The sequence below is a fragment of the Oncorhynchus clarkii genome, chromosome 15 (genome assembly GCF_045791955.1).
Source record: "Oncorhynchus clarkii lewisi isolate Uvic-CL-2024 chromosome 15, UVic_Ocla_1.0, whole genome shotgun sequence".
Taxonomy (NCBI): Eukaryota; Metazoa; Chordata; class Actinopteri; order Salmoniformes; family Salmonidae; genus Oncorhynchus; species Oncorhynchus clarkii.
The window spans coordinates 11431145-11455915 of NC_092161.1; the positions used below are offsets into that span (position 1 = coordinate 11431145).

Sequence of the window (24771 nt, forward strand, 5' to 3'; positions counted from 1 at the left end):
CAAACCATTTGTCATTATTGTTAATTTTCTTCGGTTTTCTATTTGAGATTTTTAGATTTGATAGGGAAGCTGAGAGGTCAAATATACTGTTAAGATTTTCTACTGCCAAGTTTACACCTTCACTATTACAGCGGAATGTTTTACCCAGGAAATTGTCTAAAAGGGATTGAATTTGTTGTTGCCTAATTGTTTTTTGGTAGGTTTCCAAACTGCATTCCTTCCATCTATAGCATTTCTTAATGTTACTCAGTTCCTTTGGCTTTGATGCCTCATGATTGATTATTGCTCTGTTTAAGTAGACTGTGATTTTGCTGTGGTCTGATAGGGGTGTCAGTGGGCTGACTGTGAACGCTCTGAGAGACTCTGGGTTGAGGTCGGTGATAAAGTAGTCTACAGTACTACTGCCAAGAGATGAGCTATAGGTGTACCTACCATAGGAGTCCCCTCGAAGCCTACTCTCTCTCTCTCTCTCCCTCTCTCTCTCTCTCTCTCTCTCTCTCTCTCTCTCTCTCTCTCTCTCTCTCTCTCTCTCTCTCTCACTGTTTCTCTCTCTCTCTCTCTCGTTGTTTCTCTCTCTCTCTCTCACTGTTTCTCTCTCTCTCACTGTTTCTCTCTCTCTCTCTCTCTCTCTCTCCCTCTCTCTCTCTCTCTCTCTCGCTCTCTCTCTCTCTCTCTCTCTCTCTCTCTCTCTCTCTCTCTCTCTCTCTCTCTCTCACTGTTTCTCTCTCTCTCTCGTTGTTTCTCTCTCGCTTTTTCTCTCTCTCTGTTTCTCTCTTGCTGTTTCTCTCTCTCTGTTTCTCTCTTGCTGTTTTTTCTCTCTCTCTGTTTCTCTCTCTCTCTCTGTTACTCTCTCTCTGTTTCTCTTTGTCTCTCTCTCTGTCTCTCTCTCTCTCCAGGAGTACCAGTCGTGTAACACCCTGCCCTGTTCTGACCTGAAGAAGACCACCCCCTGGACCCCCTGGACGCCGGTCAACATCTCGGACAACGGCGGTCACTACGAGCAGCGGTTCCGGTACACCTGTAAGGCCCGTGTCCCTGAAGCTGCGCTGCTGGAGGTGGGCCGACAGAGGATAGAGATGAGGTACTGCTCCAGGGACGGCTCCACTGGATGCTCTACTGACAGTGAGTAGAGCAGTTCATAATAAACCTCAATTGACTTCTGTCGGGTGGTGATGGTTCTCTCAGATGACATATTCAACTGAATCTACACACTCATTCACTTCTCCACTCAATTCAATTCAATATAAAGGCTTTATTGGCACGGTAACACATTGCCAAAACAAGTGGAATAGATGAGAAACAACAGGGAAACAAACAATAAAAAAAATAACAGTAAACATTACACTCAGTACCAGTACCAAAAAAATGACGACATTTCAAATGTCATATTATGTCTATATACAGTGTTGTAACGATGTGCAAATAGTTACATAGGGGAAAATAAATAAACATAAATATGGGTTGTATTTACAAGGGTGTTTGTTCTTCACTGGTTGCCCTTTTCTTGTGGCAACAGGTCATAAACCTTGCTGCTGTGATATTTCACCCAATAGATATGGGAGTTTATCAAAATTGGATTTGTTTCCGAATTATTTGCATGTCTGTGTGACACACACAGACACACACACACACACCCACCCAAAGTTCATCCCTGGGTGGGACCTGGAAAGAAAGTTCACACACACACCCACCCAAAGTTCATCCCTGGGTGGGCCCTGGAAAGAAAGTTCACCCACCCACCCAAAGTTCATCCCTGGGTGGGCCCTGGAAAGACAGTTCACACACACACACACACAAAGTTCATCCCTGGGTGGGCCCTGGAAAGAAAGTTCACCCACCCACCGAAAGTTCATCCCTGGGTGTGCCCTGGAAAGAAAGTTCACCCACCCACCCAAAGTTCATCCCTGGGTGGGCCCTGGAAAGACAGTTCAAGCTTACCACATGCAAAGCGATTCTGTCTCCCTCTCTTTACTCTCATGCTCTCTGAAGTTAATGACTGTGGAGGTTCAAAGCAATGATGGCAGACATGGCGGTGCAGCTGGTAAACTCCCAGTCTTGTGAGGAGCGACAGACATCTGACATCTTTCTGATTGGAAATATTTTGATTAATTTAAGATGTTGGAGGAAACTACAGATGTAGGATCTTAATCTGATCACCCTGTTGCAGGAGAACTTTCCTGCAGTGCAGGACATTTTTTTTTACCATATTGTGCATTTGAAGTTTAAAAAGGCTTCTGGAGTTTGTCATTTCCACTTGATTTTCCCTTGAAAACCTATCAACCCTTTTAAAAAGGTGTGTGTGTGTGTGTGTGTGTGTGTGTGTGTGTGTGTGTGTGTGTGTGTGTGTGTGTGTGTGTGTGTGTGTGTGTGTGTGTGTGTGTGTGTGTGTGTGTGTGTGTGTGTGTGTTTACGTACGCGTCATGTGTGTGTGTGCCTGCTTGTGATCATCCCCTGACAGATTCCTTTAGACCCAGAATCAGTAGTTAACCTTTGTCACACAGAGAGCCAGTCCTGCAGTTATCAGCTCCGTATTGATGTGTGTGATGGGGCCACAGAGCCAAAGACCCCTCAGTCCCCTTCAATCCTCCAGAGATGATGAGAACCCGGTGGGAATAGAGTGCACTGTCGCCCAACGAAGATTTACAGTGAGCAGCGGGCTACTAGCTATCGATTTGAGTCGACGTACACACACACACCTAAGGCATTTATAAGAAGATGGTGATAAAGCAGGCTGATAGTGTGTGTGTGTGTGTGTGTGTGTGTGTGTGTGTGTGTGTGTGTGTGTGTGTGTGCGTGTAAAATACAGAGGCTCCTGTACCTAGACGTGATCACAATAGATAGTGACCAGTGCAGTAACCCTAAGAGACAGATAGCCAGAGACAGTGGTTTATACTCCAATGAAACGCATGAAATATTATCACACACATAAAACCACACTGCCTCTGTATAGTGGTTGGAAATAGGAAAACTCCAGTAGTCATCAGTAAATAAGGAACTAATACACCCACACCACGTTTACCTACAGTACCAGTCAACAGTTAGGGCACATCTACTCATTCATGGGGTTTTTCATAATTTTTACTATTTTCTACATTGTAGAATAATAGTGAAGACATCAAAACTATGAAATAACACATATGGAATCATGTAGTTTGTCTTATGTCAAGGTGCTCCAGCATGCTGGAAAAGGCATTGTTCGTCACCAAACTGTTCGTCAACCAAATTCTCCCAACCTAGATAGTTGGGAGAAGTTGCTCTCGGAGGATGTGTTGGTACCATTCTTTATTCATGGCTGTGTTCTTAGGCAAAATTGTGAGTGAGCCCACTCCCTTGGCTGAGAAGCAACCCCACACATGAATGGTCTCAGGATGCTTTACCATTGGCATGACACAGGACTTATGGTAGCACTCACCTTGTCTTCTCCGGACAAGCTTTTTTCCGGATGCCCCAAACAATCGGAAAGGGGATTCATCAGAGAAAATGACTTTACCCCAGTCCTCAGCAGTCCAATCCCTGTACCTTTTGCAGAATATCAGTCTGTCCCTGATGTTTTTCCTGGAGAGAAGTGTCTTCTTTGCTGCCCTTCTTGACACCAGGCCATCCTCCAAAAGCCTTTGCCTCACTGTGCGTGCAGATGCACTCACACCTGCCTGCTGCCATTCCTGAGCAAGCTCTGTACTGATGGTGCCCCGATCCCGCAGCTGAATAAACTTTAGGAGACGGTCCTGGCACTTGCTGGACTTTCTTGGGCGCCCTGAAGCCTTCTTAACAATTGAACCGCTCTCCTTGAAGTTCTTGATGATCCAATAAATGGTTGATTTAGGTGCAATCTTACTGGCAGCGATATCCTTGCCTGTGAAGCCCTTTGTGCAAAGCAATGATGACGGCACGTGTTTCCTTGCAGGTGACCATGGTTGACAGAGGAAGAACAATGATTCCAAGCACCACCCTCCTTTTGAAGCTTCCAGTCTGTTGTTCAAACTCAATCAGCATGACCGAGTGATCTCCAGCCTTGTCCTTGTCAACACTCACACCTGTGTTAATGAGAGAATCACTGACATGATGTCAGCTGGTCCTTTTGTGGCAGGGCTGAAATGCATTGGAAATGTTTTGGGGGGGATTCAGTTCATTCACATGGCAAAGAGGGACTTTGCAATTCCTTGCAATTCGTCTGATCACTCTTCATAACATTCTGGAGTATGTGCAAATTGCCATCATACAAACTGAGGCAGCAGACTTTGTGAAAATTCATATTTGTGTCATTCTCAAGACTTTTGGCCACGACTGTACATGTATAAATGTATCATTAAAGGACCCGGAGGTTTACCTTCATGTATAAATATATAATTAAAGGACCAAGAGGTTTACCTGACCATGTGACAAGTCCAGGCAAAAACTATATTTATACATTATACTGTATACATACAATATGACTATGAGAGACCATCCCTGCAAACTGTTCCAACCTTCTGGAGCTGACCTTTAAAATACAGGTGAGTCTCTAAGAGTCACTGATATGAATGATGTTTTTTCAGGTCTTTTGATCTGTGTTTCTTCCTCCGTTTCTGCAGAACGTCAACATGGTTGTCATGCAAGGATCAGAGGGATCAGAGGGATCAGAAATGGCTGACATTTGGCAATTTTAACTGCTTTTGAAGTCACATGTTTCATCCCAGACGCAACTCACACCTGCTTCATGCCGATACGGAATGCTAAATCCTTTTTCTCAGGAAATAATTAAAATGTTAGATTAGGAAGTGTGTTTGAACACCTTTGGTTTTGGTTTCGTCTCTCGTCACCTCAGTTGAGGGGATACTATCTATCTAAATTAGATGAGATAGAAAAAGAGTATAAGATTAAGCCAAGCAGTGAGAATGGCTTTTATTGGACATACATAGTCATTTTTAGCGGCGATTAAGGGCTTAATTATGGTTATTTAGTTAATTACTTAAGATGTTAATTGATTAAGAGATCTTTCTCCTCGTATCTACTCAGTAATTATTAATGTAATGTGTTCTCCTTTGTAGTTTTTCCTTAAAGTGGAACTGACATCATTTTAGCAACATTAAATCTTATTCAAATCTGTTCATAATACACCCCAGGGAGAATGTGACACGTTTTTCGTAATTTTTTTTTACATTTTCTGACACGCGAGCACTTAGATATGGTAATTTTCCCGGTTTCATAAATTCATAGAATGTTTGGGAATTACGGCATTTACATTCTTGATTAATTAACTATTCGTTTTTTGCCAACATTTACAGACACCGGTCATATTCAACGGGTGTTGCACGTTCGTAAATTAATCAGCTATTCTGCTCTCTGGCACACTCGGGCGAGTGTGTCAGAGTGTCGTCGTCTCTCTGTGATGTGTTTCAGCTCAGACGCTCTGAGGCGAAGGCCCTCTCTGAGACAGATTAGTCTCCCCTGCTCACAGACATCACAGCGAGCACAGATATATTACTTCTGCCTGTGCTCAGACAAGCACTTCAATTTGCTTACTGCCCCAATAGGTCCACAGACGATGCAATCGCCATCACTGCCCTATTGCATCTGGACACTATGTAAGAATGCTGTTCATTGACTAGAGCTCAGCATTCAACACCATAGTACCCTCCAAGCTCATTAAGCTTGATGCCCTGGGGCTCAACCCCGCCCTGTGCAATTGGATCATGGACTTCCTGATGGGCCGCCCCCAGGTGGTGAAGGTAGGAAACAACATCGCCACTTCGCTGATCCTCAACTATGGGGACCCACAAGCGTGCGTGCTCAGCCCCCTCCTGTACTCCCTGTTAACTCATGACTGTGTGGCCTCGCACGCCTCCAACTCAATCATCAAGTTTTCCGACGACACAACAGTAGTAGGCTTGATTACCAACAATGACAAGACAAGCCTACAGGGAGGAAGTGAGGGCACTCGGAGTGTGGAGACAGGAAAACAACCTATCACTCAAGGTCAACAAAACAATGGAGATGTTCGTGGACTTCAGGAAACAGCTAAGGGAGCACCACCCTATCCACATTGACGGGACATCAGTGGGGAAGGGGGGAAGTTTTAAGTTCCTCGGCGTACACATCACGGACAAATTGAAATGGTCAACCCACACAGACAGTGTGGTGAAGAAGGCGCAACAGCGCCTCTTCAACCTCAGGAGGCTGAAGAAATTTGGCTTTTCACCTAAAACCCTCACAAACTTTTACAGATGCACAATTAAGAGCATCCTGTTGGGCTGCATCCCCTCCTGGTACGGCAACTTCACCACCCACAACTGCAGGGCTCTCCAGAGGGTGGCGCTGTCTGCACAACGAATCACTAGAGGCAAACGACCTGCCCTCCAGGACACCTACAGCATCTGATGTCACAGGAAGGCCAAAAAGATAACCAAGGAAAACAATCACCCAAGCCACTGCCTGTTCACCCAGCTACCATCCAGAAGGCGAGATCAGTACAAGTGCATCAAAGCTGGGACCGAGACTGAAAAACAGCTTCTATCTCAAGGCCCTCAGACTGTTAAATAGCCTTCACTTGCACAGAGAGGCTGCTGCATACATACAGCCTTGAAAATCATTGGCCTTTTTAATAAATGGATCACTAGTCACTTTAATAATGTTTACATATCTTGCATTGCTCATCTCATATGTATATAATGTATTTTATACCATCTATTGCATCTTGCCTTTGCTGCCTGGCCATCCCTCATCCATATATTTATATGCATATATTCCTTTACTAGATTTGTATGTATTAGGTAGTTGTTGTGGAATTGTTAGATTACTTGTTAGATATTGCTGCACTGTCGGAACTAGAAGCACAAGATTTTTCGCTACACTCACAATAACATCTGCTCACCATGTGAATGTGACCAATAACATTTGATTTGATTTGACTAGCCCGCTGACCGATCTTAATGTTTTTTAAGTTTATATTTTTCCCTTTCTCGCCCGCAATTGTTGACTGTTGGGACTGACTTCAATCCCTTATTAATAGGAACACTATACAGGATTACTAGTTCAATAACTCCCACATGTACAGCTGATCTGATACACAGTAGCAGTCTGAGATGTTAAAGATGAGATGAGATGTTAAAGTCTCTCTAGCAGATAGTTTATAGATGTTTATTCATTTATTTAACCGGGTAAATTGACTGAGAACACATTCTCAGTTACAGCAACAACCTGGAAAATAGTTAGTGGGAAGGAGAGGGGATGAAAAATGATGCTATAATGATATGATTGGGAATTTAAGCAGGACACTGGGGCTAACACCCTTACTCTTACGATAAGTGCCATGGGATCTTTATTGAACACAGAGAGTCGGGACACCTGTTTAACGTCCCAGCCGAAAGACTGCACCCAACACAGGGTAATGTCCCCAGTCACTTTTCATTATTTTTAGATCAGAGGAAAGAGTGCTTCCCACTGGCCCTCCAACACCACTTCCAGCAGCATCTGGTGTCCCATCCAGGGATTGACCAGGACCAACCCTGCCTAGCTTCAGAGGCAAACTAGCAGTGGGATGCATGGTGGTATGCTGCTGACAAAGATCAGGTTGATAGATCTGACAATCTCTTCACTATAAACCCCTGAGTCACTTCCTTGTATCTGTCTTACCTCTGTTGACCCCAGACAAATGTAAATACAACATCTCCTAGTTATTAGCCCTAATCACTGTGTGTTAGTTACAGTGTGTGTGGACGTATTTAACAAGAATAGTAAACCATCAAAACTGTCACCAACTGGGGACATTTTGTTAGTCCCCACGAGGTCAAATACTATTTCTATGGGGTGTAGGGTTAAGGTTAGAATTAGTCTTAGAATTATGTTAAGGGTTAGGAGCTAGGGTTAGGGGTTAGGGAAAATAGGATTTCGAATGGGACTGAATTGTGTGTCCCCACAAGGTTAGCTGTACAAGACTGTGTGTGTGTGTGTGTGTGTGTGTGTGTGTGTGTGTGTGTGTGTGTGTGTGTGTGTGTGTGTGTGTGTGTGTGTGTGTGTGTGTGTGTGTGTGTGTGTGTGTGTGTGTGTGTGTGTGTGTGTGTGTGTGTGTGTGTGTGTGTGTGTGTGTGTGTGTGTGTGTGTGTGTGTGTGCTTGCCTGACTGACTGACTGACTGACTGACAGCATATGTATCTCTGTTCCCCATTCCCATCAGAGTGGGAGTTTTCATTGCCCTCTCAATAACTTTTAATAAGCGATTCACACAAACACACAACCACACACACAAACACACACACACATACTAAGCGTCTCCCTGAGTCGATCCCTGGGGCGAGTGTTTGACAATCCAGATGACAGCTGTGGGAATACTGTCACAGCGCTGTGGCTTAACACTGTAATCCAACTGAGCTGTTCATTTTCTGGATTACACACACACACACACATTTCTGATCTCATCTCAATTGTGTGTGAATGTGTGGGACACTGTCAGTGGGACTCTCAATATTTGTACTTTTACAGTTGTTCAGCGAGTCCATAAGAGTCTAAGGAGGGGGATTGTTTTAAGAAGGTCATAACAAGGATCATTTAGCTATTTGATTTTAAATTTTAAAACCCCTTGAAGTATCTCCAAGAAATATAATAAATGGCGTTACTGCTATTAGCATATTCAAACGCATTGCATAACAGATTCATATAGTCCTCTGAAAAAAAACAGAGAATCTCTTTCAGAGAATCAAAAAAATCTAAAGGAAGTTTGTTGTGAAGTGTCTGTCCTATTGTCACACCCTGACCATAGTTTGCTTTGTATGTTTCTATGTTTTGGTTGGTCAGGGTGTGATCTGAGTGGATAGGACTGTTTTAGGTTTTCTCACGTTTGTTGTTTTGTTAGTTTATTCATGTATAGTTTCTTTATTAAAGAACAATGAATAACAACCACACTGCGGTTTGGTCCGCCTCTCGTTCACCTCAAGAAAACTGTTACACCTATATCGGAGAGATGTAAGAAAGATCAGGAAACATTTGTATTTAACAGCTTATTTTTGGCACTAAAGAGTCTCCATATTTTACTTCCATACATTTCTTTCCAACTGGTACCGGGGAATTTCAGATGAGTCTTGTGAGGCCCGTGGGGGTGTCCTAGAGAAAAACAACTACCTTTCCACAGAGGGGTCATATTAGTGTGTAGCCCAAACTGTTTCGGATGCTACAGACAGAAGTTACAGGTCTGCTGTACCGACTTCAAGTGAGACCCAAGAAGATACTTGTGGGGGTCGTAGAGCAAAGAACACCATCGTGATTGTGAGAGTCTTATCGTTCCATAGAGGGGTCATAATAGTTTGTAGGCCAAACCGTTTGGATGTTGCAGAACATTTTGTGAGAAAAGCAATTTTTGGGATGCCTAATGGTCTGATAAATACTGCTCTAACTCTGCCACCTTTCACCACAGATGAGATGCCTAATGGTCTGATAAATACTGCTCTAACTCTGCCACCTTTCACCACAGATGAGATGCCTAATGGTCTGATAAACACTGCTCTAACTCTGCCACCTTTCACCACAGATGAGGAGGTGCAACACTGGGATGTGGTGGATTGAGACACATCCAATGCAAAAAAAATATATATATCTAACTTAAACTGACAGATTTTTTCTGGGGATTTTTTATTATACTAATTATATTTCAGTGGGGGCGCGGACATCGACTTTAGGGGGCCAGACTGCATTGTATTACATTTCTTGTTTCTAACTCTGTACTTTGAGTAAGATCACACACCACCTCTATGAAACAGTCCATGGGGTTTGGAGGAGTGAGAAGACTATGAAACAGTCCATGCTGTTTGGAGGAGTGAGAAGACTATGAAACAGTCCATGGTATTTGGAGGAGTGAGAAGACTATGAAACAGTCCATGGTGTTTGGAGGAGTGAGAAGACTGTGAAACAGTCCATGGGGTTTGGAGGAGTGAGAAGACTATGAAACAGTCCATGGGGTTTGGAGGAATGAGAAGACTATGAAACAGTCCATGGTGTTTGTAGGAATGAGAAGACTATGAAACAGTCCATGGGGTTTGGAGGAGTGAGAAGACTATGAAACAGTCCATGGTGTTTGTAGGAGTGAGAAGACTATGAAACAGTCCATGGTGTTTGGAGGAGTGAGAAGACTATGAAACAGTCCATGGGGTTTGGAGGAATGAGAAGACTATGAAACAGTCCATGTGGTTTGGAGGAGTGAGAAGACTATGAAACAGTCCATGGGGTTTGGAGGAATGAGAAGACTATGAAACAGTCCATGGTGTTTGTAGGAATGAGAAGACTATGAAACCGTCCATGGGGTTTGGAGGAGTGAGAAGACTATGAAACAGTCCATGGGGTTTGGAGGAATGAGAAGACTATGAAACAGTCCATGGTGTTTGTAGGAATGAGAAGACTATGAAACAGTCCATGGGGTTTGGAGGAGTGAGAAGACTATGAAACAGTCCATGGTGTTTGTAGGAATGAGAAGACTATGAAACAGTCCATGGTGTTTGTAGGAGTGAGAAGACTATGAAACAGTCCATGGTGTTTGTAGGAATGAGAAGACTATGAAACAGTCCATGGTGTTTGTAGGAGTGAGAAGACTATGAAACAGTCCATGGTGTTTGTAGGAGTGAGACGACTATGAAACAGTCCATGGTGTTTGGAGGAGTGAGAAGACTATGAAACAGTCCATGGGGTTTGGAGGAGTGAGAAGACTATGAAACAGTCCATGGGGTTTGGAGGAGTGAGAAGACTATGAAACAGTCCATGGTGTTTGGAGGAGTGAGAAGACTATGAAACAGTCCATGGTGTTTGGAGGAGTGAGAAGACTATGAAACAGTCCATGGGGTTTGGAGGAGTGAGAAGATTATGAAACAGTCCATGGGGTTTGGAGGAGTGAGAAGACTATGAAACAGTCCATGGGGTTTGGAGGAGTGAGAAGACTATGAAACAGTCCATGGTGTTTGGAGGAGTGAGAAGACTATGAAACAGTCCATGGTATTTGGAGGAGTGAGAAGACTATGAAACAGTCCATGGTGTTTGTAGGAGTGAGAAGACTATGAAACAGTCCATGGGGTTTGGAGGTGTGAGAAGACTATGAAACAGTCCATGGTGTTTGGAGGAGTGAGAAGACTATGAAACAGTCCATGGGGTTGGAGGAGTGAGAAGACTATGAAACAGTCCCTTGTGGAAGAGTGTGAGTTTGTAGTGTACATCTACCAGACTAAGCAGGGGGATTTTTAAAGAGTGCAGGTCACCGTGGTAGGCAGGGCTGTCCGTGCAACTGCGTCTTCCAAATCAAATCAATAAAGAGCATGGGGCCTCAGAGGATCTGTCAGTGCTCCTGCCAACTCAGTGGTAGAGAAGGTGTGTGTGTGTGTAGACATGTTGACTCCCAAGGTTGTGTGTAGCTATGAAGAGGTCAGGACTGTACATGTGATAGGTAAACACTCTGTTTTCTCTACTAAAGGGCTGCAGGGACAATCCCAAACTGTCCCTGGATGGAGCGCTCGATGAAACAATAGACGGAGAGAAATAAAGAGAGGGGGTGAGAAAGAGAGAGAGAAGAGGGTGAACGATACGGAGATTGAGATCAAATCCAAATCAAAGTTTATTGGTCACATGCAACGTTTTGCTGACGTTTTCACAGGCAAAATGATTATGGTTCTAGCTCCAACAGAGCAGCGAAATGATTATGTTTCTAGCTCCAACAGAGCAGCAAAATGATTAGGTTTCTAGCTCCAGCAGAGCAGTGAAATTGTTATGTTTCTAGCTCCAACAGAGCATCAATATTTAATGATTAAGTTTCTAGCTCCAACAGAGCATCAACATTTAATGGTTATGTTTCTAGCACCAACAGAGCATCAATCTATAGCAATACAATAACAATACACGCATAATCCAATAATATAAATAGTTTTATGTGTATGTATGTGAATGGTGTGTACAGTCGTGGCCAAAAGTTTTGAGAATGACACAAATATTAATTTTCACAAAAACATTTCCAATGCATTTCAGCCCTGCAACAAAATCATCATGTCAGAGATTCTCTCGTTAACACAGGTGTGAGTGTTGACGAGGACAAGGCTGGAGATCACTCTGTCATGCTGATTGAGTTCGAACAACAGACTGGAAGCTTCAAAAGGAGGGTGGTGCTTGGAATCATTTTTCTTCCTCTGTCAACCATGGTTACCTGCAAGGAAAAACATTGCACCTAAATCAACCATTTATCGGATCATCAAGAACTTCAGGGAGAGCGGTTCAATTGTTGTGAAGAAGGCTTCAGGGCGCCCAAGTAAGTCCAGCAACTGCCAGGACCGTCTCCTAAATTTAATTCAGCTGCGGGATCGGGGCACCACCAGTACAGAGCTTGCTCAGGAATGGCAGCAGGCAGGTGTGAGTGTATCTGCATGCCCAGTGAAGCAAAGAGTTTTGGAGGATGGCCTGGTGTCAAGAAGGGCAGCAAAGAAGCCATTTCTCTCCAGGAAAAACATCAGGGACAGACTGATATTCTGCAAAAGGTACAGGGATTGGACTGCTGAGGACTGGGGTAAAGTTTACCCATTTTCTCTGATGAATCCCCTTTCTGATTGTTTGAGGCATCTGTAAAAAAAGCTTGTCCGGAGAAGACAAGGTGAGCGCTACCATCAGTCCTGTGTCATGCCAACAGTAAAGCATCCTGAGACCATTCATGTGTGGGATTGCTTCTCAGCCAAGGGAGTGGGCTCACTCACAATTCTGCCTAAGAACACAGCCATGAATAAAGAATGGTACCAACACATCCTCCGAGAGCAACTTTTCCCAACCATCCAGGAACAGTTTGGTGACGAACAATGCCTTTTCCAGCATGATGGAGCACCTTGCCATGAGGCAAAAGTGATAACTAAGTGGCTCGGGGAACAAATCATCGATATTGTGGGTCCATGTTCAGGAATCAACCCAGACCGTAATCCCATTGAGAACTTGTGGTCAATCCTCAAGTGGCGGGTGGACAAACAAAACCCCAAAAAATCTGACAAACTCAGTCAGGATGTGCCATCAGTCAGGATCATCAGTGCCATCAGTCAGGATATGGCCCAGAAGTTAATTGACAGCATGCCAGGGCGGATTTCAGAGGTCTTGAGAAAGAAGGGTCAGCACTGCAAATATTGACTCTTTGCATCAACTTCATGTAATTGTCAATAAAAGCCTCTGACACTTATGAAATGCTTGTAATTATACTTCAGTATTCCATTGTAACATCTGACAAAAATATCTAAAGACACTGAGGCAGCAGACTGTGAAAATTAATATTTGTGTCATTTTCAAAACGTTTGGCCACGACTGTGTAGACATTATGGACAGTATGTGAATAGAGAAGGTGTGTACATCAGTAGTTAGGTGACTTCTGGCGCCGACAGAGATGGCCGCCTCGTTTCGCGTTCCTAGGAAACTGCAGTATTTTGTTACAAGCATTTCGCTACACTCGCATTAACATCTGCTAACCATGTGTATGTGACAAATACAATTTGATTTGATAGTTATAGAGGATGAGCCTGGACTAGAATACAGTATTTAGATAGGAAGTGGGTAAAACAGTATGTCAACATTATTAAAGTGATCAGTGTTCATTGACTACTGTATGTACATAGGGTAGCAGTCTCTAAGGTGCAGGGTATATCGAGATAGAGAGACAAAGGGAGATCACAGAGAGAGAAAAGAGAGAGAGAGTGGCAGAGAAAGAGAGAGAGAAAGGATTTCATTGTTGTCGGTTCAGAAGGTTGATAATAGCACAGTGGGTTGATTGAGTGAATCATCAATGGAGTGTTTGGAAGCGAACACTGTAATTTAGTTTCAAGTTATTATCATTCACACAAAGACATCAGGCCAGCCTTTCAGATTCACTCTGAAAGGGACATTTTCAGAGCCTCTGATGATGAATGAACAACGTAATAGAAGCTTAATAAAAATTACAGTTTCATATTTCATTAATATTTCTCCGTTAACTCATTTCAGATGAGGGATCATAGATTAGTCAAACACTCGTAGAGTTGAATTAGAGGATCCCAGTAGCTCTCAGTCTGACAGTGTGTGTGCGTGCATGAGAGAGGCAGAGACGAAGAGTGTGTATACTTCAGCTTACAGAGGATGTTGTTTGACCTTGAGTCTGGCCGTAGCACTTCTAGAATGACGTTGCCAGAGACTGTTTGTTGCTGATTTACATCAAGCTCCAGTGAAAGTCAAGCACTTTACATTTACACTTAGTCTCTTATTCTTGTAACTTACAACCAAAGGTGATGTACTTTTAACATCCTTACACTCATGTACTATAGATGTTTTGTTCCAGTGAATCATCAAAGACTCAACAATAACTATTGGTCCAAATTATAAATTATTAGCATATTCTTAGCATGTTCTTTATTGCATAATTCTCAGTAGGTAAGTCCATCTGTCCCACCCAGCTAAATCCTGACCCCGCCCCCACCTCCCCTCTCTCTCTCTCCCCCAGGAGATCTGCTGCGGTCGGGTAAGATCTCCGGCCACGCTGTGACCAGAGACTGGACATCCTGGAGCTCCTGGTCTCAGTGCAGTAGAGACTGCAGCCGAGGGATACGAAGCCGTAAACGGTTCTGTGACTCCCCTGAACCACCCCACGGAGGACAGACCTGCCTTGGACCTGCTCAGGAGTACCAGGAGTGTAACATCACACCCTGCCCAGGTGAGATAGAGAGATGCATACACCTGAACACACACACACCTAAACACAAAAAACATGACTGTGTTCAGTTGAGATAGAGAGATGCATGCACCTGAACACACATACACACACCCCTGAAAAAACAGCCACACACACACCTAAACATATACACACACACACACAAAAAACATGACTCTGTGTTAAGGTGAGATATCCACCTACACCTACACAAAAAAAAAACTATAAAACAGGTGATAACTCAAGAAATCGTCAGTGAAAGAAATAGATGAATCTTTCTTATTTTTTTTGCCATGAATATGATACAGAACATCCATGAGACGTGAATAAAGAAATATCCTCATCATGATTATAATAAGGCACAGAATAACACATTGGGAGGCGTGAAGAACACCCATTCCCCACAGCATCTCAGACTGTAATTACATTTCAGGGCAATTATACCGCTAGCTACAGAGGGGGGGAGGGGTCCTATTCTGTTGTGAAAAGCCGAAAACAGTGTGTCTGTTTCTCCAGGGTTCTACCTGAAGGGAAAGAAAGCATTGTAATTAAATGAGTGTTCATAGTGACGGGAGGTAATGTGCTGTCTAAATGGAAATCCTCCTGCTTAGCTTCTCAAAGAGAACACCTGGCATCACACACACACACACACACACACGCACACACACACACACACATGCACACATACACGCACGCACATACACACACACATGCACACACACACACACACACACACACACACACACACACACACACACACACACACACACACACACACACACACACACACACAACCAGGAGTTTGTTTCAAATCATTAATAATCATCAGGCTGTTTTTGAAAGGAGTGCTACAGTAGCATCTCGCTAACAGCTCGGCCCTGTGTCTAGAGACCGCCCTTAACAACGCCGTTATCCATCATCACGTGTACTTTAAAGACCAGCCGTACAACACCGAGCCAAAGCTGTGATTTTAGCTGTTTATTTATTGACTGGAGAGTACCTGTCTGTCTCGTCATGAGGTTATGAATGGGGTCATAATGATTCTGACCCACCGCGATAATCCATCAACTCAGTTACCTTGAGGGGTTGGCTGCTAATGCTAGCTAGCTCTTAGATTTGCCCTCAAACACTCACTCACTCACTCACTCACTCACTCACTCACTCACTCACTCACCAAATCAAATCTAATTGTATTTGTCAATACAACGGGTATTGTATTGACCAACAATGCAGTTTTAAGAAAAATAAGTGTTAAGTAAAAAAATAGATAAGTAAAACATAGAAAATAAAAGTAACAAATTATTAAAGAGCAGCAGTAAAATAACAATATCGAGGCTATATACAGGGGGTACCGGTACAGAGTCAATGTGGAGGCTATATACAGGGGGTACCGGTACAGAGTCAATGTGGAGACTATATACAGGGGGTACCGGTACAGAGTCAATGTGGAGGCTGTATACAGGGAGTACCGGTACAGAGTCAATGTGGAGGCTATATACAGGGGGTACCGGTACAGAGTCAATGTGGAGACTATATACAGGGGGTACCGGTACAGAGTCAATGTGGAGGCTGTATACAGGGAGTACCGGTACAGAGTCAATGTGGAGGCTATATACAGGGGGTACCGGTACAGAGTCAATGTGGAGGCTATATACAGGGGGTACCGGTACAGAGTCAATGTGGAGGCTGTATACAGGGAGTACCGGTACAGTGTCAATGTGGAGACTATATACAGGGGGTACCGGTACAGAGTCAATGTGGAGGCTGTATACAGGGAGTACCGGTACAGAGTCAATGTGGAGGCTATATACAGGGGGTACCGGTACAGAGTCAATGTGGAGGCTATATACAGGGGGTACCAGTACAGAGTCAATGTGGAGGCTATATACAGGGGGTACCGGTACAGAGTCAATGTGGAGGCTATATACAGGGGGTACCGGTACAGAGTCAATGTTAGTCGAGGTAATTGAGTTAATATGTAAATGTAGGGAGAGTTAAAGTGACTATGCATAGATAATAAACAGAGAGTAGCAGCAGCGTAAAAGAGGGGTCTGGGTAGCCCTTTGATTAGCTGTTCTAGAGTCTCATGGTTTGGGGGTAGAAGCTGTTAAGAAGCCTTTTTTGCCCTAGATTTGGCGCTACGGTACTGCTTGCCGTGCGGGAGCAGAGAGAACAATCTGTGACTAGGCTGGCTGGAGTATATGACAAATTTTAAGGCCTTCCCTGGAGTGATCTGTGGGGTTACTGCAGGATAAGACACCACAGTTTTCAAAGCATTTTCAAAGGGTTCTCAAAAGGATTTCAGTTTTAAGTGTTGTGTGATGGCATATTCTACATTTCGATTCAGATTAAATTGACAGCCCTTAGGGATGTCATCAAGGATAGAATGCTGTTTGTAAAGATTTGAAATTCGAGTTTACTATAGCTAGCTCAAAGCTAACTAACCAAACATACAGCTATTCTGAAGGCCTGAATTGCAAGAGCAGCAATCACCCCCCAGGTCTATTGATGTAGACAGTGGGGACTTATTAAGTCACCTGAGTCGAAGAGATTTCACTGGAAAGCTGTGACTTTGCATAGCGTGAATAATCATGAATAGTAATTCCGCTTAAATTAACACTCGTCTGTGGAATTGACATAATCGAGAGAGAGAGAGAGAGAGAGAGAGAGAGAGAGAGAGACACAGAGAGACACAGAGAGACACAGAGAGACACAGAGAGAGAGAAAGAGAGAGAGACAGAGACAGAGACAGAGAGAGAGAGACAGAGAGAGAGAGAGAGAGAGAGAGAGAGAGAGAGAGAGAGAGAGAGACACAGAGAGACACAGAGAGACACAGAGAGACACAGAGAGACAGAGAGTTATGTCTGACGTCCGTCTGGTTTTTGAAACAAATGAATCTTTCCTGGTTTTCCACGGCGGCCGGTCGAGATGAGACTATCCGTCAGGCACGGGAAGGAATCGACTTATGTGTCAGTTTACGATAGGGAAAATACACAGAGATGACAAAACTCCCCCAGCCAGCACCTTACAGGCCGAGATGTTTAAAAAACGATTCTGAAATTGTCCGGAAACTATACTTTTCTCATCAGATGAAGTCAAAAGATTTGGTTCCAAGTGATTGCTGAGAGACCTTCATTTTTTGGGGAGGTCCTTGGGCAAAGACAGAACAGCACAATGAGAGTGTTTTCTTATCCTGACATGTCGTTGAGACATTACAGTTTTTGGAGAAAGCAAAAAGTGCACAATGAGAGTTTGTAGTTTGCCCTGTTGCCAAGACGTTACAGTATTCTGAAAGGTTGTGTGTTAGATTTTTCAGACGTGACAGCTAGCAGGTTTTGTTTCATCCAGATGCTAAAACAGCCCCCTCCTGAACCCCCTCATCTCCTCCTCCCTCCCACCATACTCTCATGTCCTCCCTCCATATCATCTCCTCTCCCCTCCCTCCATACTCTCTTGTCCTCCCTCCTCCCTCCATATCATCTCCTCTCCCCTCCCTCCATACTCTCCTGTCCTCCCTCCTCCCTCCATATCATCTCCTCCCCCCTCCCTCCATACTCTCCTGTCCTCCCCCCTCCCTCCATACTCTCCTGTCCTCCCTCCATATCAACCCCCCCCCTCCCTCCATATCAACTCCCCCCTCCCTCTATACTCTCCTGTCCTCCCTCCATATCAACTCCCCCCCTCCCTCCATACTCTCCTGTCCTCCCTCCTCCCTCCATATCATCTCCTCTCCCCTCCCTCCATACTCTCCTGTCCTCCCTCCATATCAACTCCCCCCCTCCCTCCATACTCTCCTGTCCTCCCTCCTCCCTCCATATCATCTCCTCCTGGCTCCCTCTCCTCTTTTTTTGGGGTGCGTTTGTAAAATCACTGGAGAAGCCAGAATTAGAAAAAACGATACTATAACCTATGTGTTGTGATAATTGCCTTGTTTTCTCTATAACCTGTTAGTTCATATGCCTTGCGACTGTGATATATAGGCCTAAAAGCTGAGACAATTAGAAGACACAGTGGCAGATAAAATCAAACCACACTTTTGTTTCATCACAAAACCGGAGAGCAGCCTCTGTCCGGTGAAGTCCACAGAGCATATTGAATGTAACAAACAGTTACATGACCTACAGCATGGCCAAGCAAGCTAGTGTTTCTGACATTATCGGACCACTAAACTGTTGATTTAGAACCACGGAGAGTTCCTGGAAGTCGCAAGGAAAACAGGATTTGCCTGCACTATTCCAGCACCATTTCAACTTCAACATTCAACATCATCTGATCACCTTTGCTTCGTCTAATACAGTGACAACTATAAGATACCAAAAACTATTTTGTCCAATCAACGTAAGCTAAAAATTATGTGGCTGTCCATGGTTCTGATTTCTTTCTGTCTGTGTGTGTGTGTGTGTGTGTGTGTGTGTGTGTGTGTGTGTGTGTGTGTGTGTGTGTGTGTGTGTGTGTGTGTGTGTGTGTGTGTGTGTGTGTGTGTGTGTGTGTGTGTGTGTGCGCGAAACAACATGTTGACTCACCCTACTTGTAGAGAAACGCCAATGCCATCGTCTTCTGTCATGTTGACTTAATGGCCTGTCACTCTATCATACAGCACACGCTTTTAGTTTTTTGTCCTAGGCTACTTGGCTAAAATGATCGCTCGCTAGCCTAACTCCCTTTCATGGGCAACGTTAGCTAGTTAACATTAGCCTTCTACATCTAGCTACATGTTGAACTTCTCTCAGTCCAGGGGCACAATGTATGAATTTATGGTTGGATTAGAATCGCCATTATAATCATTGGCCAGTATGGAGAATTAAGTCAAACCACAAGTCCAAATCCCCATCTCCATCCATGGCTAATTTAGGAAAGGGACAATTTTAGCTATCTTATTTAGCTGCCGGAGGATAACAACACAACGAGATGCAATAATTCAAGATGTTTCTGTCAATGACATATTGCTCTCAATGTGATTTGATAGGAGTGAAGCCAAATCCAAACTGGCTTCCTTTGACACTGTTTTTTTGATGGTTTTTTGATGGTTTTTTGATTTTCACAGTTTAGCTCAATGCTGATTCAAATCAAATCACATTTATTTATATAGCCCTTCGTACATCAGCTGATATCTCAAAGTGCTGTACAGAAACCCAGCCTAAAACCCCAAACAGCAAGCAATGCAGGTGTAGAAGCACGATTGGCTATTATTTTATAATTTTTTTTATCAAGGGAGTCCAAATGCTCGCTGGCTTCTCTTGCATTCAGTGCTACGGGTGGCAACAATTTCACACTCTTTATTTATTACCCTTTTTCTCCCCAATTGGTAGTTACAGTCTTGTCCCATCGCTGTTGGCACGCGCGAGCAGTGTGGATACAATAAATTAATAATATTGATTTCTAAATTTATTTTGCGACGCTCGCACACGTGACGTGTCCAGTCTGGTCAGCATGTTAGACCGCGTCGCCACTCGGGAGGTTGTCATACTCCTTTTGAACAGACAGTATCAGATAGATGGAAAGGGAGATACCTAGTAGGTTGTACAACTGAATGCATTCGATTGAAATGTGTCTTCATGGCTGTTTTGCTCGCTTGGATTCTTTCTCCGGTGACATACATTCAGCCACTTGCAAATCGAAGGACAATTCTGAAACACAGAGAGACTAAAAACATATCAATGTAAATATATATATTTTTTACTTGTTTTTTTTCTTGGTCAATTTTTGGGGAAGCCTGGCTTCCCTTGGCAACCTTGAATACACTCCACTGACAGGAACATGGGAACACATACAGACATGGGAACACATACAGACATGGGAACACATACAGACATGGGAACACATACAGACATGGGAACACATACAGACATGGGAACACATACAGACATGGGAACACATACAGACATGGGTACACATACAGACATGGGAACACATACAGACATGGGTACACATACAGACATGGGAACACATACAGACATGGGAACACATACAGACATGGGAACACATACAGACATGGGAACACATACAGACATGGGAACACATACAGACATGGGTACACATACAGACATGGGAACACATACAGACATGGGTACACATACTCACGTAGATATACACACATGCCTACACCAACCTCTTGTTCTCCACAACACCTGTCTCCCTCTCTCTCCTGCTGTGTAGTGGATGGTAGCTGGTCGTGCTGGTCTGGCTGGTCTATGTGTTCAGTGACGTGTGGAGGGGGACACTATACGAGGTCACGCACCTGCAACAACCCCGCACCAGCCTACGGAGGAGATATCTGTCTGGGACTGCACACTGAAGAGGCTCTCTGTAACATACAATCATGTCCAGGTACACACACATACACACACATACACACACACACACACACACACACACACACACACACACACACACATACATACACACACACACACATACACACACACACACACACACACACACACACACACACACACACACACACACACACGCACACACACACACGCACGCACGCACACACACACACATACATACACACACACACACACGTACACACACACACACACACATACACACACACACACACACACAAACACGTCACATGTAATCTGCTTTAGTTCCTGTCTGTCTACTAGCTGTTTGTTTGAAAATAAAGTTGTTTTGTTTGTTAGAAACACACTTTACTGCCATGCATTGTTCATAATGATTTGTCTCTTGGCAGTTGTTACACAGTTGAATGTAAACGTGTGTACACAGCAGTCCAGTTATAATAGTTTGGTTGTTTTCTGTCTCCAGAGAGTTGGTCTAACTGGTCCCTATGGTGCCAGTGTGACAGTTCTGGCTCCCAGCTGCGGGTTCGACACTGTAATGTCCTATTCCCTACTGGAAACCAATGTTCAGGAAGTCACACTGAGACCAGGGCATGCCCACCTGACTCCAACGTTATACCGGGTAATAGAACACACACACACACACGCACACACACACGCACACACACACACACACACACACACACACACACACACACACACACACACACACACACACACGCACACACACACACACACACACACACACACACACACGTGCACGTGCACACACACGTGCACACACACACACACACACACACACACACACACATACACGCATACATACATACATGCATACATACATACACACACACACACACACACACACACACACACACACACACACACACACACACACGTACACACACACACACACACACACACACACACACACACACATACATACACACACACACACACACACACACATACATACACACACACACACATACACACACACACACACACACACACACACACACACACATACATACACACACACACACACACACGTACACACACACACACACACACACACACACATACACACACACACACACACACACATACATACACACACACACACACACACATTGACGTCTTCCCGAGTTGACCTCTTCCACATAGTGTGAATGGACACTTTGGACAATGTAACAACCCATAGATAATAAAACATTTGAACTTCTTCAAAACTGTCTCATCCTTCCCTTTGTTACGTACTCCATGACAGTAGCCTATCTTAGTTTATAAGTATGCTGCAGTGTTATGACAGTTACCTATATTAGGGGATAAGTGTGAATCGCTTTATTTGTCTGAAACACCAGTGTGTGTCTAGCTCCTTATCACCAATCTGTTTTAATGGGAATGGGAATGGGAATATAAATAGGAATAGGAATGGGAATGGGAATAGGAATGGGAATGGGAATAGGAATAGGAATGGGAATGAGAATAGGAATGGGAATGGGAATAGGAATGGGAATGGGAATAGGAATAGGAATGGGAATGGGAATGGGAATAGGAATAGGAATGGGAATGGGAATGGGAATGGGAATATGAATGGAAATGGGAATAGGAATAGGAATGGGAATGGGAATGGGAATAGGAATGGGAATGGGAATAGGAATGGGAATGGGAATGGGAATAGGAATAGGAATGCCACTCCATCAAGGGTCATTAGAAGAGTTGTGTACTTAATTTCTATTAATGAGGCCTGATACACTTACTTATCATTCACTAGTTATCATGCGCTACTTATCATTCGCTACTTATCATAAGCCTCTTCAGGTGCCTAGTGATGGGCTTCATCATCCTCTGGTTCAGTCTCAATATAATGCTCACACACGTCCCTCGTATCTATCCCGTTTTTCAGGGTAACAAGTCTGTGCTTCTGTTCATTATCTCTTTTTATCTTCTTTATTTAAAGAAGTCTCCATCGCTCGTTCCAGTCAGGAGGAGAGAAGATGCGGAGGTATGAGTGCGTATGTGTTCAATGTAGTGGGATAATGTGATAATGTAGTGTTAAAGTGGGATAATGTCGTGGGATAGTGAGATAATGTTGTGTGATAATGGTGTGTGTTGGTGTGATAATGTAGTGTGATATTGGTGTGTGTGTGGTATTGTGATAATGTAATGTGCTAATGTAGTGTGATGGTGTGATAATAAAGTGTGATAATGTGACATGATAGTGTGATAATGTAATGCGATAATGTAATTCGATAATGTAACGTGATGGTGTAATAATGAAGTGTGACAGTGTGATAATGCAGTGTGGTAGCGTGATAATGTGGTGTGATAGTGTGATCATGGTGTGTGGTAGTGTGATAATGTAGTGTGATAGTGTGATAATGGTGTGTGATAGTGTGATAATGTAGTGTGATAATGTAATGTGTTACACAAATGTTTTATAATTTAAAGCATTCTCTCTACTTCCCTTCTCCAGATTTCAACGTGTTCCATATGATCGCTGTAGGCCTGAGTAGTTCTATCCTGGGTTGTTTGGTCACCTTACTGGTGTACACCTACTGCCAACGCTATCAGCAGCAGTCTCACGATGCTACAGTCATCCACCCCATCTCAGCATCACCACTCAACACCTCCATCACCAACCACATCAACAAACTGGACAAATACGACTCCTTGGAGGCCATTAAGGTTTGTATACTAACACACTGTGTAAGTCTAGGATCTTCCAGGCTCACGTATATTTTTTGTTTATTTAACCTATTTAACTAGGCAATTCAGTTAAGAACAAATTCTTATTTTACAATGACGGCCCAGGAACAATGGGTTAACTGCCTTGTTCAGGGGCAGAAAGACAGATTTTTACCTTGTCAGCTCACCTGTTGTATTCGGTGCATGTTACAGATGAAATTTGATTTGGTAAATAGTATTGTAAACCCCTGGGCTGGTCTATAGTATTGTAAACCCCTGGGCTGGTTTATAGTACTGTAAACCACTGGTCTGGTCTATAGTACTGTAAACCACTGGACTGGTCTATATAGAACTGTAAACCACTAGGCTGGTCTATAGTATTGTAAACCCCTGGGCTGGTCTATAGTACTGTAAACCACTGGGCTGGTCTATAGTACTGTAAACCACTGGGCTGGTCTGTAGTACTGTAAACCACTAGGCTGGTCTATAGTATTGTAAACCCCTGGGCTGGTCTATAGTACTGTAAACCACTGGGCTGGTCTATAGTACTGTAAACCACTGGGCTGGTCTATAGTACTGTAAACCACTAGGCTGGTCTATAGTATTGTAAACCCCTGGGCTGGTCTATAGTACTGTAAACCCCTGGGCTGGTCTATAGTACTGTAAACCCCTGGGCTGGTCTATAGTACTGTAAACTCCTGGGCTGGTCTATAGTACTGTAAACCACTGGGCTGGTCTATAGTACTGTAAACCTCTGGGTTGGTCTAGAGTACTGTAAACCACTGGGCTGGTCTATAGTACTGTAAACCTCTGGGCTGGTCTATATTACTGTAAACCACTGGGCTGGTCTATAGTACTGTTAACCACTGGGCTGGTCTATAGTACTGTAAACCTGTGGGCTGGTCTATAGTACTGTAAACCCCTGGGCTGGTCTATAGGACTGTAAACCCCTGGGCTGGTCTATAGTACTGTAAACCCCTGGGCTGGTCTATAGTATTGTAAACCCCTGGGCTGGTCTATAGTATTGTAAACCCCTGGGCTGTCTATAGTACTGTAAACCCCTGGGCTGGTCTATAGTATTGTAGCTCTTCTGTACTTGTGTGTCGGTGGTCCTGCATCTACCCTG

General features: G+C 43.8%; 1 protein-coding gene across 1 annotated transcript in view; it reads left to right on the forward strand.

The window, feature by feature from the left end:
- Positions 1-24771, forward strand: part of LOC139366904 (semaphorin-5A-like) — a 289344-nt gene that overhangs the window by 259281 nt on the left and 5292 nt on the right. The window contains exons 16-21 of the mRNA XM_071104648.1: positions 897-1122; positions 14440-14649; positions 20803-20973; positions 21421-21576; positions 22918-22962; positions 23434-23645. Of these exons, the coding sequence (XP_070960749.1) occupies positions 897-1122; positions 14440-14649; positions 20803-20973; positions 21421-21576; positions 22918-22962; positions 23434-23645 (1020 nt within the window). The remainder of the gene's footprint in view (positions 1-896; positions 1123-14439; positions 14650-20802; positions 20974-21420; positions 21577-22917; positions 22963-23433; positions 23646-24771) is intronic.